General features: G+C 40.3%; 1 protein-coding gene across 2 annotated transcripts in view; it reads right to left on the bottom strand.

Moving 5' to 3' along the window:
• Nucleotides 1–287: 287 nt before the first annotated feature.
• Nucleotides 288–16,106, bottom strand: part of IPO7 (importin 7) — a 65,803-nt gene continuing 49,984 nt past the window's right edge. Inside the window, exons 17-25 of one of the 2 annotated variants that reach the window (XM_003910243.5) lie at nucleotides 14,271–14,337; nucleotides 14,061–14,186; nucleotides 12,574–12,671; nucleotides 11,239–11,334; nucleotides 9,887–10,107; nucleotides 9,580–9,785; nucleotides 7,125–7,331; nucleotides 5,276–5,392; nucleotides 288–2,444 (exon numbers count right to left, since the gene is read on the bottom strand). In XM_003910243.5, coding sequence (XP_003910292.1) covers nucleotides 2,347–2,444; nucleotides 5,276–5,392; nucleotides 7,125–7,331; nucleotides 9,580–9,785; nucleotides 9,887–10,107; nucleotides 11,239–11,334; nucleotides 12,574–12,671; nucleotides 14,061–14,186; nucleotides 14,271–14,337 — 1,236 coding nt within the window. In that variant the 3' untranslated portion in view covers nucleotides 288–2,346. The remainder of the gene's footprint in view (nucleotides 2,445–5,275; nucleotides 5,393–7,124; nucleotides 7,332–9,579; nucleotides 9,786–9,886; nucleotides 10,108–11,238; nucleotides 11,335–12,573; nucleotides 12,672–14,060; nucleotides 14,187–14,270; nucleotides 14,338–16,106) is intronic. The other variant, XM_009186622.3, reaches the window with a different exon arrangement.

The following is a 16,106-nucleotide window of genomic DNA, read 5'->3' as shown; positions in this document are numbered from 1 at the left end:
ATACATTCAAAAAATTTTCCAAATATTCTGCAACCTCATCTAGAAACTGATACATGTTGAGATTCTTGATCTATACCAAACTATAATGTTAAAGGAAATCATGAAAACTGAGGTATATATTTGATGCATTAGAAACTATCATTTGAATACTATTTAAATAGCTTAATAAGGTCCAATTTCAAGTTGAAGTCTGTAAATGGAGATTAGTTTGGATTATATGACACAGGAGACAATAAAACATGTTCTCAAATACATTTTCTGGAAACAAAACCTCAGCAAACGAGAAGTTTCATACTGTGCATGGGAATAACTAAAACCTTTATTAGATATGATTTTCCATTAACAATAATGTGAAAATTAGAATTATGAATTCAAAAAGCAGTGAAGTCTGAAAATTTAAAAAGTAGACTAGGTATTAGGGGATTAAAGGTAAAGGAAGACGAGAATGTTTCTTTAATACTATTCATTATTTCCCCTCTGTACACAATGTTGCATATATACAACTACTTCATTTTTATTGACTTTATATAATAGTGAAATCCCTTTAAGCAACCTAGGGTATACAGTTGGTGTCCAACTTTCAGGGGGCGGCGGTGGGGGAGTAGAAACACACTTGATTAACAGTTTTCACCCACACATTTTAGACAATTTTTTTCTTTTTTTGCCAAGATTTTAGTAGTAAATTCATAAATATAGGAAATACTTTCACTCCTTCAGTGTTAAAATAGAAAACCAAACAGTGCCAACAGTAATGGCTTAATTATTGGTATACAAGAAAAACACAACACCAATGGGTTTTCTTAATTATGCATTTTAAATATCAATATGTGCATTTGTTTTTACAGTTATAAATTTTTTTATCATCTGTTTTAGACAACAGCTTGTAATAGTTTTGAATCCATTAAGATGTTGCTTTCAATTTGAAATATTCTGTGTATACATGTATATAAAAAATAACCCAATGTATGACTCATCTGACAGATGTTTAAGATCAATAACGGCTTATTTTTCAACATGCAGTTAGGAAGAGAGGGAAGCAAGCCAACCTCTCTACACTATCTTTTTGCTGGCTTGTTTTTGCAGTGGTATCAATAGTGGTTTTTGGAGGGAACCATGTGCCTTCAGCCTATCTAGTCAAGATCAGATACCACAATCAACAAGAGGGGTAGAAGAGTTGGGGAAGGGGGAGTGGGTAAGTGTTAAATATCAATTTTTTCAAGTGCGCATTTTGTACTCTTTCTAGGCACAGGATTAAAAACAGGCCAATGAGGAAAAATTTGTTATAATTAGGAAAAAACTGCAATCAAATCAAGACATAATAGCCGAATTAAGTTATTTTAATAGATTGCATATATAGATGTTTAGCCATACTCTTAGATCAACTCTTTAAGAGAAGAACTTTATATCCAATTTACATGCTCTAGATACCACCTTTCTTATTTTTTACAGTAAGGTCTGGTATTCAAATACCCACTTGTACACTGACAGCTTTAAGAAAAACAGGACACAGAGGGAGTTGTCATTTTTAGCAGCAATGAAATACCATTAACCCTTTTTACATACCGAATTCAAGTCACTATCAGAGGTGAGTGCACCACAAAGTCACCAGGTACAAAATTGCTAGTTCATTTTTAAATTAATAACTTGAAATTACCCCTACCCCCCACCCCATTACATCTTTTTATAAACAGCAAACATTTTGCTATTTTATACATAGGCTAGCAGGCTTGTTTCAATATGAAAGTGCTAATTCATTTACAGATTTTTATAATCAGTTATGTAGTGCTACAATAAATGTCCAATAATCTACATAGGAACAATGATGAATGAAAATGATGAAGACTGAATAAGGCTATCAGATGACCTTATCTTATTTACATATAAAGAATAGATACCCAATGGTGAGGAAGAGACAGAAATTGGACAAATACTCATAGGTGTAAAAATTACATCTACCTTTGAGTTTTATACTGTAAATGAGACATTTTAAATAGTCCTGTAGCCCATGCCTATTTTTTCCTCAGAAAAAGAAAAGCTGCCTTCATGACATCCCCTCTTGTTTCAGATTTCCACAGTGTCACTTTGAAGCTTCAGAGTCAGGATATTACTTTCTTCAAAAAATACACCCCCTAAGGTACCTCCCAACCCCCCCACCCCCAAAATCCTGCTGATTTCTTTTCCAGTGCCAGGTTGCATGATCAGGTCCCATCTCCTGGGGTTGTTGTTTCTTTTGTCCATCTATTGATCATTAGTTTAGAATAGATAACATGAACCAGTTCTGGAACCACTACTAGGAGGAACACAAGCTCTTCACTACAATCACACAGCAGGAAAGAAAGAGATAACTCAATTCATCCCTGGTGCTGGGCCTCCAAAATTGAAAGAACTTGGCACAACTGGAGCACTGAATTTGTATCCTCCATGCTTCTCAATCATTTTGGATTCTAGAAAACAAAATTTTAATAGGGCATTCAATCATCTACTAACTTGGGGAGAAACTGACAAAACATTAAACAAGCCAGTAGCTTAACCATCGTAAGTGGCCAGGAAGTTCCAAAGTTCATGTTTTCTCCAATGTATAGGGGCAAGGGAGCATGCATTATGTAGAGAATAAAATCTCTTTTATTGTATGCTGTAGACTTCTTAGCCAATTTTCATTTCCCATTGTTAAGAAAAAAATCTTTTTTTTTTTTTTTTTTGAGGCAAAGTCTGGCTCTGTTGCCCAGGCTGGAGTGCAGTGGCACAATCTTGGTTCACTTTAACCTCTACCTCCCAGGTGCAAGCCATCACGCCCAGGTAATTTTTTGTATTTTTAGTAGAGGCAGGGTTTCACCATGTTGGCCAGGTTGATCTAGAACTCCTAACCTCAAGTGAGTGATCCATCCACCTCAGGAGTCAGGAGTTTTCGAGACCAGCCTGGCCAACATAGTAAAACCTCGTCTCTACTAAAAATACAAAAATTAGTTGGGTGTGGTGGTGTGCACCTGTAATCTCAGCTACTCAGAAAGCTGACGCACGAGAATCACTTGAAATCGGGAGATGGAGGTGGCAGTGAGCTGAGATTGCACCACTGCACTCCAGCCTGGGTGACAGAGTGAACTCTGTCTCAAAAAAAATAAATTAACAAAATAATTTTTTTAATTTATTAAAAAAAACGTCTATAGATAAATGTTGTGCATAAACAGTGGTGTATAACCTAAAATGTACTCGTATTTTTGTTTTTATTTTTTTAGAGACAGAGTCTCGCTCTGTCTCCCAGGCTGGAGTGCAGTGGCACGAAGTTGGCTCACTGCAATCTCTGCCTCCCAGGTTCGAGCGATTCTCCTGCCTCAGCTTCCCAAGTAGCTGGGACTACAGGTGCATGCCACCACATTCAGCTAATTTTTGTGTTTTTTAGTAGAGATGGGGTTTCACTATATGTTGGCCAGGCTGGTCTCCAACTCCTGACCTCAAGTGATCCGCCAGCCTCAGCCTCCCAAAGTGCTGGGATTATAGGCATGAGCCACTGCGCCTGGCCTAAAATGTACTTTTAAAAATTTCACACTACACAGAAACATCTGAAGATGAAAAGACATGTCTGGGAGCTATTTAACTTCCTAAGTTTTTACGTTTTTGCAGACGGGGTCTCACTCTGGCACCCAGGCTAGAGTACAGTGGCACAATAATGGCTCACTGTAACCTACACCTCCCAGGTTCAAGTGATCCTCCAGCCTCAGCCTCCCAAGTAGCTGGGACTACAGGCATGCACCACCATGCCTGGCTAATTTTGTTTATTTTTTGTAGAGATGATGATGACTCACTATGTTGCCCAGGCTGAACTTCAACTTCCAAACTCAAGCGACCCTCCTCCCTTGGCCTCCCAAAGTGCTGGTATTACAGGCATGAGCCACCATGCCTGGCCAAGTATTTACTTTTTTTTTTTTTTTTTTGAGATGGAGTTTCCCTCTTGTTGCCAGGCTGGAGTGCAATGGCGTGATCTCGGCTCACCGCAACCTCCACCTCCCGGGTTCAAGTGATCCTCCTGCCACAGCCTCCCAAGTAGCTGGGATTACAGGCATGTGCCACCATGCCCGGCTAATTTTTTATTTTCAGTAGAGACAGGGTTTCTCCACATTGGCCAGGCTAGTCTTGAACTCTCAACCTCAGGTGATCCACCCACCTCAGCCTCCCAAAGTGCTGGGATTACAGGTTTCAGCCACTGCGCTCGGCTTAGGTGTTTACATTTTTAACAGAATTTTCTATTATCTAACCATCACCATGAGCTAAAGTTATTGCATACTGAAAGTACTTTTTTTTTTTTTTGAGACTGAGTTTTGCTCTTGTCACCCAGGCTGGAGTGCAATGGTGTGATCTCAGCTCACTGCAATCTCTGCCTCCTGGATTCAAGGACTTGCCTGCCCCAGCCTCCCAAGTAGCTGGGATTACAAGCATGCGCCACCACGTCTGGCTGCGTTCTCTGGTTTTGTTTTTGTTTTTGTTTTTTTGGAGATGGAGTCTCGCTCTGTTGCCCAGAATGGAGTACAGTGGTGCAATCTCAACTCACTGCAACCTCTGCCTCCTAGGTTCAAGCAATTCTCCTGCCTCAGCCTCCTGAGTAGCTGGGAATATGGACATGTGCCACCATGCCCGGCGAATTTTTTGTATTTTAGTAGAGACAGAGTTTTGTCATGTTGCCCAGCCTGGTCTCAAACTCCTGAGCTCAGGCAGTCCACCCACCGTGGCCTCCCAAAGTGCTGGAATTACAGGCATGAGCCACCACGCCTGGCCCAACTATACTTAAAAATAAGCAAACTGGGGCTGGGCGTGGTGGCTCACACCTGTAATCTCAGCACTTTGGGAGGCCAAGGCAGGCGGATCACAAGGTCAGGGGATCAGTATCATATAGCTAACACGGCAAAACCCCATCTCTACTAAAAATACAAAAAATTAGCTGGGTGTAGTGGCGGGTGCCTGTAGTCCCAGCTACTTGGGAGGCTGAGGCAGGAGAATGGCGTGAACCCAGGAGGCGGAGGTTGCAGTGAGCTGACACTGCACTCCAGCCTGGGCGACAGAGCAAAGTGCCATCTTAAAAAAAAAAAAAAAAAAAAGGCAAACTGTAGCCAAAGCCAAAATTAAGTTATCAGTTATCCTATATTAAATCCCTTAGATTAAATTCCTATCACCTGCAACAACTATACCTTTTATATCATCTTAAATGATATAAAATTTAAAACCTGTAAAATTTTAAAGCTATAAAAGTCACTAATTAAAGAGAAGTTACGGTTAATTAACATACCATGGGCTGCTCTTCTTTGATCAGCCAGAGTTGCTATGTCCTGTAACTGTTTTCTTTGTTCTTCATTAAGACCGTGAGTCAGTGCCTGATACCACACAGGATTACGATTTTGAATAGCTATCAAAAAACAAAAACAAGGGAAAAACAACATGAATAAGAGAGGTTTGGTAGCTCTGTTCTATTCTACTCCTCCTACTCCATCCCGAGCCAATACTGAAATTCTGATCTATTTTATATTCTCCCAGTAATTTTTAAAATTACTGTATTTGTGAAACAATAGATATAGGAATAAAAATTAATTACAGCTTATCTTTATGCCTCCAAAAACTCTAATCATTCTTACGATCCATCTCTCTAGCAAATAAGGATTCAGAGCCTAACTAGTTCTTATATAGTTAAGTAACAAACTAGGGAGACTTCAGGAATAAAGCTAACCCAACCATCTTAAAAGATTCAGAGCTAAAGCAACTTGAAAATCATCAAGACTACTCTGGTACATGGGCCCTGTGTTAGGAACCATCCTTTAGCGAATAATATGTGGTGTTTGTCTACCAAGTACAAGACACAGACACAAGTTAGGCACCTCAATCAGTTCTTGTTGCCATGTAGCTCAGAAACCAGCACTTTGTGCTTCTGCAACCTTGCATCAAAACTGCCTTGTCATGGGCTTAGAAGACTCAAATCCTTGGTTATCAGATAATGTATTATATCAAAGAATATAGTCATCAGTTCCCAATGCATAGGAAATGATTTATAACAGCAATTAACTCTGAGAGGAAAGGATGTTTCAAATACAGGGGAAATTTAATTTCTTTTTTTTTTTTTTTTTTTTGAGACGGAGTCTCGCTCTGTCGCCCAGGCTGGAGTGCAGTGGCCGGATCTCAGCTCACTGCAAGCTCCGCCTCCCGGGTTCACGCCATTCTCCTGCCTCAGCCTCCTGAGTAGCTGGGACTACAGGCGCCCGCCACCTCGCCCGGCTAGTTTTTTGTATTTTTTTAGTGGAGACGTGGTTTCACCGAGTTAGCCAGGATGGTCTCGATCTCCCGACCTCGTGATCCGCCCGTCTCGGCCTCCCAAAGTGCTGGGATTACAGGCTTGAGCCACCGTGCCCGGCCCGGGAAATTTAATTTCTTAACGTGGATGGTAAAACATAGATGCTATGCCTTGTTGAAATCCAAGTAAATGATGATAAAAAGCAACTAGAACCTAGTATTCTGAAGCCACATACACTGACACATTACAGGAATAGTAGACTTTTCCTGGAATATTTAACAGTGTATATGGCTCCAGAATCCTACGCATATACAATTCAAAAACCTCAAGGTTAAGTAAGTTGTTTAAAGCTAAAAATTTGATCATGCCAAAGGTGTTAATTTAGTAATAATAGATTATATTAGTTAACATATCATAGAATATAGGAAAAAAAGAATTATAAGATCAGATGCCATAAATGTTAATATACTCTAACAGGTAAGTATAGGTTTGGGCAGGGAAAAAAGATACACACAAATAACAACATACAACAAACAGGTATACATGTAAGAGTGGTTGCTTCTGAGGAAAGCTGGGAGACTGGGAATCAGAAGTAGCAAAGAGGCACTGTCACTGTATACTTTTTTGAACTACATTATTTTCCTATAATCTTTCAAAATTACAATCTAAATGTAAAATAACAGGATGAATAAAGAATGCTCAGAAACTATGGCAACCTTAGAAATAATTTTGGTTACTTTGCCTTACAAGCCTTTTCTAGTCTGGGTTTGACATCCTCCAAACTCTTCCTTTAAAGGGCAGAAACTACAACAGATTTGTTCAGTGAAATGGATCCACATGTAATAAGTTGACTAACTTTGAAAGATAGCTTTAAATATCTGATACTCATCAACAGGGTTATCTTCATCATCAATGATTGTGGAATAGCCTTCCAGAGCAGTCTCTTCAGCATCATCTTCTTCCCAATCTTCATCATCTCCATCCTCACCAGCCTGCTTAGCCAGAATCTCCAAATATTCTTGCCCATCTTCATCAATATCATCTTCATCACTCCCCAGTTCCTCTGCCAAGTCATAATATAAGTACTTTCATAACAATGAGATCTTTTGTTACTCAGCAAATTGACAATCATCTCAATCACTGTCAGTAAATTACAAGTCACAACTGACAAGAGAAAGCTCCAGGAATTGGGGTTTAAATACATGTTCAACAATGAACAGAAATGAAAATTCCCATAGGAGTCCAAGAAAACCAACCTTGATTTAATGTATTCTTGATACTAGACATCTGAAAAAGGACTGCATATTATGAACACACTACTGTTACACCCACCAAACCTTTTATAAGATGTTTTTAAAAGGCTTAGTAAATGATAAAAGACAAAAATGGCAATAGCTTATGTTGAAACCCTTACAATAATTTATCTTAATATTTTATCAATTTATACACTGATAGTGTACCATCTTATAGATAAAATGTATTTATCAACATTTAATTAACATAGAGTGATAATCTCTCTCTTAAAACATACTCGTAAAATAGGTATGCTTAGGTTTTAGAATTAATATACGATAGGATGGATGTCTCCAATAAATTTAGTCAACATTAAGACCATAAATCCTTAGTAGCTTAAAAATAAAATGAAAACCCCATAAATCTTGTAATAGTAAATATAATGATGTGTGTACCTTTGTTAATACTGTTAATTCAGTGCCATCTGCTAAGCCCTATGTTAAGTGTCAAGGATTCCCTCATGTAATCCCCACAACTTTTTTTAAGAAATGGGGTTTCAGCTGGGCGCGGTGGCTCAAACCTGTAATCCCAGCACTTTGGGAGGCCGAAGCAGGTGGATCACCAGGTCAGGAGATCGAGACCATCCTAGCTAACATGGTGAAACCCCGTCTCTACTAAAAATACAAAAAACTAGCCGGGCAAGGTGGCGGGCGCCTGTAGTCCCAGCTACTCGGGAGGCTGAGGCAGGAGAATGGCATAAACCCTGGAGGCGGAGCTTGCAGTGAGCTGAGATCCGGCCACTGCACTCCAGCCTGGGCGACAGAGCGAGACTCCATCTCAAAAAAAAAAAAAAAAAAAAAAGAAAAGAAAAAAGAAATGGGGTTTCACGGCAGGGTGCAGTGGCTCACGCCTATAATCCCAGCACTTTGGGAGGCCCAGGAGGGTGAATCATCTGAGGCCAGGAGTTCGAGACCAGCCTGGGCAACATAGTGAAATCCCGTCTCTACTAAAAATACAAAAATAAGACTGGCATGGCGGCACGCACCTATAATCCCAGGTATTTGGGGGGCTGAGGCAGAAGAATCGCTTGAACCCAGGAGGCAGAGGTTGCAGTGAGCCAAGATCGTGCCATTGCACTCCAGCCTGGGCAACAGGAGCAAAACTCTGTCTCAAAAACAAAACAAAACAAAACAAAAAGAAATGGGGTTTCACTATGTTGCCCAGGCTGGAATCAAACTCCTGGGCTCAAGCAAATCTGATACCTCAGAGTCCCAAGTAGCTGGGACTACAGACTCATGCCACCTTACAAAAACTTACAAAAAAGGCTCATGTCACTTTATAAAAAAGGGAGCTATAATCTCTCCCTCTTAAGTGGACTCAGCACTTTTGTGAGAACTCTATTATTATATACAGAATTATTTGGCTTTGTAATACTTTCCCACAGTCGGGTAGAAAACTTTTGAAGAACCACATGACATCTCATTCATCTTTGTATCTACAGTGCTGAGAATGTATAAAATTAACAAATCTTTGTGGATTGCATACTATAATGATTTGAACTGCTCTACATGTTGGTGATACAGCTGAAGTTCCTGATTACATCACTCTAGTTAGAAGATAGGAAGTCTTTTCTGTGAATGAAAGCATTTGGGTATGATCCCACATACATACTTGGGAGAAGGGCTAGTGATGTTTCTTTTTTTCTTTTTCTTCTTTTTTTTTTTTTTAAAAATCTGAGACAGAGTCTCGCTCTGTTGCCCAGGCTGGAGTGCAGTGATGCATGCAATCTTGACTCACTGCAACCTCTGCCTCATGGGTTCAAGTGATTCTCCTGCCTCAGCCTCCCAAGTAGCTGGGACTACAAGTACCCACCACTACACCCAGCTAATTTTTGTATTTTTAGTAGAGGCAGGGTTTCACCATACTGGCCAGGCTGGTCTCGAACTCCTGACCTTGTAATCCACCTGCCTCGGCCTCCCAAATCGCTGGGATTACAGGTATGAGCCACTGCGCCTGGCCCAGTCCGGTTATATTTCTGAGTAGATACGTTTCGTCTTCTTCCACTGAAAATCCCTTACCGGTTTCATCATCATCTTCAGCTTCATCATCATCATCACTGTCATTCTCATGTTCTGCATGGCAGGCATATGCTCTTTTCAATCCATTAAATAAAAGGATAAAAGCTGGCAAAATCTGTCCAGAAACCTGATTTAAAACCTGAGGTATCTGTTCCATATCAATAAGAGCACAGAGTCCGAGAACACACATCTTTCTGTCATGAAGCCTTAAAAAAAAAAAAAAAAGAAAAAATTCTGTTTTCTTTTCTTAAATAAGCAGAGTTCCTCGCAAAGCAAATGTAGTAAAATTGCAATATGTGTCACTTACCCCAAGAAACAGTCAACATCATTAAGCCACTGTGTAATAAAATGATTTGTAACTGGTTCAACATTATTAGGGAAACGAAGATTTTCTAAGGTATTGAGTAGTAGGTGTGGATTATAATACAAAGCTGCAATTGCAACTTGCAGACACATAGTTCGAAGTTCACTTGTCTTAACCTCTCTTGTCAGTCTTTCTAAGGCTGCTTCCACGAATAAGGGAATGCACTACAAAAAAAGATAGCAAGATATTCTAAGACTATAATTAATAGCATGCAAACTATTCTAAAAATATTAACTTCTTTGTTGCCTCAATTAACCCTATTGTAGCATTACATGACCAATATTTATTGCTGAGGCACTGTACTGAGAAATCTAATTTTAGAGAAAGCCTAGTAATCTTCATGGAGCTATTAAAAGCTCACGACGGGCCGAGCGCCTGTAATCCCACTACTTTGGGAGGCTAAGGCGGGCGGATCACAAGGTCAGGAGATGGAGACCATCCTGGCTAATATGGTGAAACCCCATCTCTACTGAAAATACAAAAAATTAGTTGGGCGCGGTGGTGGGCGACTGTAGTCCCGGCTACTTGGGAGGCTGAGGAAGGAGAATGCGTGAACCTGGGGAGTGGAGCTTGCAGTGAGCCAAGATCATGCTACTGCACTCCAGCCTGGGCGACAGAGACAGAATCCATCTCAAAAAATATATATAAAATAAATAAATAAATTTTAAAAAGCTCACGACAATATCAATCATGCCTTCACAATGTTCCTATTAAAACTGACCATGGGCTGCGTGATGTGGCTCACGCCTGTAATCCCAGGACTTTGGGAGTCTGGGGCAGGCAGAACACTTGAGGTCAGGAGTTTGAGACTAGCCTGGTCAAAATGGCGAAACCCCATCTCTACTAAAAATATAAAAAATTAGCCAGGCATGGTGGCAGGCGCCTGTAATCCCCAGCTACTCTGAAGGCTGAGGCAGAGAACTGCTTGAACCCGGAGGCAGAGGTTGCAGTGAGCTGAGATTGCGCCACTGCACTCCAGCCTGGGCGACACAACGAGAGGTCTCAAAAAAAAAAAAAAAAAAAAACTGACCATGGAAATTTAATTACTAAAGCTATCCAAAAAATCTTAAGCCAAAATTTATCTTTCATGATAACAAAGTAGCCATAAAACTTAGTCCAATTCCTATGTATTAAACATATGATCATTGTTATATATTAAATTTTAAACTAAAAATATTGTCTAGATGTCTCAATAAACAAAAACATACAGAATATGCAACAAACGCCAAAAAATGAAGAAAGTGAAAGGAAAAGATTACCCCTCTGAACTACAAATCATTATTAGCCTCACTGACCTGGTCAATGCCACGCCCTTTGCACTGCAGAATGATGACCTCTAACAATTTTGCTGCATGACACTCTGCATCTTCTCCTGCAACTCCTGTAAGAACCTGATCAACACAGAATATAAACTGCAGTAAGGCTTTATCCTTTAAATCAGATATCTAAATCAAGGAAACAATTTCTTACCCTGTGTACAGGCTCTGAGTATTACCTGAAGTATCCTAATTAATACGAATAACTGCAATGTTCATTGCACAGATGAAAGTCTAAAGGATCTGGATAGCTGTGAGGATCTGGAGCTGTCTGCCTCCTATCTTTCATAGTCTAGCCCTCTGGCCCTTTGTTTTTGTGATCAAAGTACCTATCCTGTAGTGCCATTCCTGATTACAGCAAGTTGACAACCACTAACTTCTCATACACAGGTGGTAGCTAAAACACCTAACCTTTCTCCTGTAAAGAATTACTTTCTAGGAGTAGTTTCTAGGAAACTCTTTTCTCTTTGAAAAAGAAAACAACAATAACAATAACAAAAAAAAAACAGTAGGGGAGGAAGGAATGGAGGGAGGAAGAGGCAGCCTTTTGAGGGCAAATGTGGCCCTACGAACTCCAGATAAGAAACAAACATGGACTTAAAAGCTAGTGAAAACTAGATGACTATAAATATTATGAATAAGTGTTCAGGCATAGAAATGTAGATAGTATAGGTATATCTCTATTCCCAGAATATTAATATTAATAATATAATTGGCAGTAAACAATGACTAACATAACTAGATGATTATGTGTGACTTCGTGTTCAGAAGGGAAAGAGATGAGTGAAAGAAATCTAGAAACTTCATGGAGAAAATCATTTTCTAACGACCTACAACAGACATTGCTAGAAATTAAAATACTACCAATTACACTGACTTTGATGCTGATGGACTGCAGTTTATTTCTTTCCCCAACCAGACTGAAGGGGGACATTCATTCCCTATTGCTTGTTGTAAACCTACAGCTGCTAACCTTTTCCTTTGTAAAACATCTCTATCCATTCCTAATCCTTTCAAAAATCTCTCAAATTCTTGACTCTTTCCTTCTTTTGATTCCATAAGACTATGTTAGTTAAACTCCGGGCACTCTAAAATTCAAAAACAAATTCCAAGTGTCAGAGGGCACACAAAAGACATATATCTATCAAAGCTGTGGCATCTAGGGACCAATGACTTTTAACTTTTAAAGCCCTTAATTCTGTCAGATCTATGTTTACATGTTTATTACTACAATGTGGTATCACATGAGTCCTCACAATTTCATACATTTTATAGCAGAAGCCTCATGAAATCTGATATATAAAAATGACCTACCTTTTTGCACATACTGTATATCATTTCAAGATACTTGGTGTCAGACAGAAGTGTGTCTGTATCAACTGTTACATAATTATGAAGGAGGGGCATCATATCTGTATTAATGAAAAACATCAGTTATACATCTTTAGTAACACAAATGCTTTATCTTTGTTTTTGAAAAAGTTCCTTAGAAAAAGGCAAATCTATGAGATCATTTTGTCTCTAACATTCACCTTTTTTTGGGGGGAGGGGTGGACACTCTCACTCTGTTGCCCAGGATAGAGTGCAGTGGTGTGATTAAAACTCACTGTAACCCCAAACCCTGGACTCAGGTGATCCTCCCACCTTAGCCTCCCAGGTAGCTAGGACTACAGGCACACTCCATCTCGCCTGATTAATTTAAAAGCGTTTTTAGAGACAGGGTCTAATAGCCCAGGCTGGTTAAGAACTTCTGGAATGAAGTGCTTTCCTGCCTTCCCAAAGTGCTGGGATTACAGGCGTGATCCACTAAGCCTGGGCTTAACATTCAGTTTTAATTAAAATATATTCATTTATACTTAAATGCAGAAATGATCCTATTATGAAAGTGATTTTCTTTGTACTTAGTTAAACATAAAAATTATAGACACATTTTTACATTTATATGGAGAAGATTATGAGGGGGTATGTGGATATGTATGTGTATTAACAAAGAATAAACCTATAATAACTAAATTATATAGCAGAAATCAATACCATGCGTCACCACTGAGCATTAACTTCTATTGATAACTCTTCCGAACAGTGAAGCAGTCTGAACACTCAAAAGTGTACGTTCGGCCGGGCGCGGTGGCTCAAGCCTGTAATCCCAGCACTTTGGGAGGCCGAGGCGGGCGGATCACGAGGTCAGGAGATCGAGACCATCCTGGCTAACATGGTGAAACCCCGTCTCTACTAAAAATACAAAAAACTAGCCGGGCGTGGTGGCGGGCGCCTGTAGTCCCAGCTACTCGGAGGCTGAGGCAGGAGAATGGCCTGAACCTGGGAGGCGGAGCTTGCAGTGAGCCGAGATCGCGCCACTGCACTCCAGCCTGGGTGACACAGCGCGAGCCCCGGCTTCAAAAAAAAAAAAAAAAAAAAGTGTACGTTCAGGCTAGGCACAGTGGCTCAAGCCTTTAATCCCAGCACTTCGGGAGGCTGAGGCAGGAGGATCACCTCAGGTCGGGAGTTTGAGATCAGCCTGACCAATATGGAGAAACTCCGTCTCTACTAAAAATACAAAATTAGCCGGGCATGGTGGTACATGCCTGTAATCCCAGCTACTTGGAGGCTGAGGCAGGAGAATCACTTGAACCCAGGAGGCATAGGTTGCAGTGAGCCGAGATTGCGCCATTGCACTCCAGCCTTGGCAACAAGAGCGAAACACCATCTCAAAAGAAAAAAAAAGTGTACGTTCAAATGATAAGCTACAAATAAATCAAAGCAGGGAAACCCCTCAGTATTTCCATGCTGATTTGACTCACCTGTAAAGTAATCAAAGCCATCTTGCTGAAAGACTTCAAATACAAGGGGTAGTAGCTGCCACATCTGTGGAGACACTTGTTGACATGTCAAACTGTGCGCTAAAGAGAAGATCTCCTCATAGAATTCTAAAAGAGAATACTAAGTCATTAGGCAAATGCTTGCTCATGTGAAACAGCACTAAATTCTTAGCACAATCAGAGGTATAATACCTAAGACATGCTGTTGTAAAACAGTACCAATGACCTGCAAGCAGATTCCCTCAAGCTGTTGGGTTATCTAAAAGAGAAGAAAAAAAAAATCATATGCAGTTACAGCCCACTAAATGGCTTAGTAAGATAACGTATACTATAATTCAGTACACTTAAATGTAAAGTCAATATTGTGAAAAAATTAAGTCTTTTTGTTTTTTTTTTGTTTTGAGACGGAGTCTCGCTCTGTCACCCAGGCTGGAGTGCAGTGGCCGGATCTCAGCTCACTGCAAGCTCCGCCTCCCGGGTTTACGCCATTCTCCTGCCTCAGCCTCCCGAGTAGCTGGGACTACAGGCGCCTGCCACCTCGCCCGGCTAAGTTTTTGTATTTTTAGTAGAGACGGGGTTTCACTGTGTTAGCCAGGATGGTCTCGATCTCCTGACCTCGTGATCCGCCCGTCTCGGCCTCCCAAAGTGCTGGGATTACAGGCTTGAGCCACCGCGCCCGGCCCAAGTCTTTGTTTTAAAATGACTTACACATTATGAAATTGTGATCTCAGATAAAAATGGAATGAAATACCATTACATTGAGAAAAACACAAGGAATGGCCAGCTTAAATTTACCTAAAAAGGAAAAAACAACATTCTCGAAAAATGCAAACAACTATGAAAATAAAGGAGTTGGCCGGGTGCGGTGGCTTAAGCCTGTAATCCCAGCAGTTTGGGAAGCCAAGGCAGGTGAATCACCTGAGGTCAGGAGTTTGTGACCAGCCTGGCCAGCATGGTGAAACCTCATCTCTACTAAAAATACAAAAAATTAGCCAGGCATGGTGGTGGGTGCCTATAATCCCAGCTACTTGGGAGGCTTAGGTAGGAGAATCTCTTGAACCCGGGAGGCAGAGGTTGTAGTGAGTCGAGTGCCATTGCACTCCATCCTGGGTAACAAGAGCAAAACTCCATCTCAAAAAAAAAAAAAAAAAAAAGGAAGGAGTTACCACCATTCTGAAGATAGCACATCTGTTATGTGCACATAGAGATTAATCAAGCTCAATGTATGAAAAGTCACTGTCAATGACTTACAGAGAAATTATCTGAAGGCAGGCATTATTGCTATGAATCTCAATAATTCTTAAGTCACCTTAGTTTTTCAAAGTGTATTAGATATAGTGAACCATGGAATCTGAACTCAGCCCCCAACTCAAGACTGACAGAAAATACAAATTCCTCTATAATTGTCAATATAGTCCTAAATTAGACCCCAAATCCCCGAGGGCCATAAGAATGTTAAGGGGAGGAAGGGTAAAATAATACCCACTAATCAGATATAAAAGCAAGACATCCATTTCAGATACACAGAACTTAATACATTTACAACTCCTTAAATAGAATTAACAATTCATCTGTTAAAACATAAAGCACATATAGGATTGGTCATGGCTTCTGCTTATATCCAATTATAATGCAGAATACAAAAACAGTTTACGTGGCTGGTGTGGTGGCTCATGCCTGTAATCTCTGCACTTTGGGAGGCCAAGAGAGGTGGATCACTTGAGGCCGCGAGTTCCAGACCTGCCTGCCAAAATGGTAAAACCCTGTCTCTACTAAAAACAGAAAAATTAGCTGGGCGTGGTGGTGCATGCCTGTAGTCCCAGTTACTCAGGAGGCTGAGGCAGGAGAATCACTTGAACCTGGGAGGCAGAGATTGCAGTGAGCCAAGATGGTGCCACTGTACTCCTACCTAGGCAACAAAGGGAGACTCCGTCTCAAAAAAACAAGCTTAGTGAAAAACCTCATGCTGTAAAAGGCAATGTGCAGATAATCTGAAAACATGTTATTTATGGATAAAAGATATATTAC

Source organism: Papio anubis, chromosome 12 (genome assembly GCF_008728515.1).
Source record: "Papio anubis isolate 15944 chromosome 12, Panubis1.0, whole genome shotgun sequence".
Classification (NCBI taxonomy): domain Eukaryota; kingdom Metazoa; phylum Chordata; class Mammalia; order Primates; family Cercopithecidae; genus Papio; species Papio anubis.
Note: the sequence above shows the minus strand (reverse complement) of the source record. Positions and strands in the feature narration are given on the sequence as shown.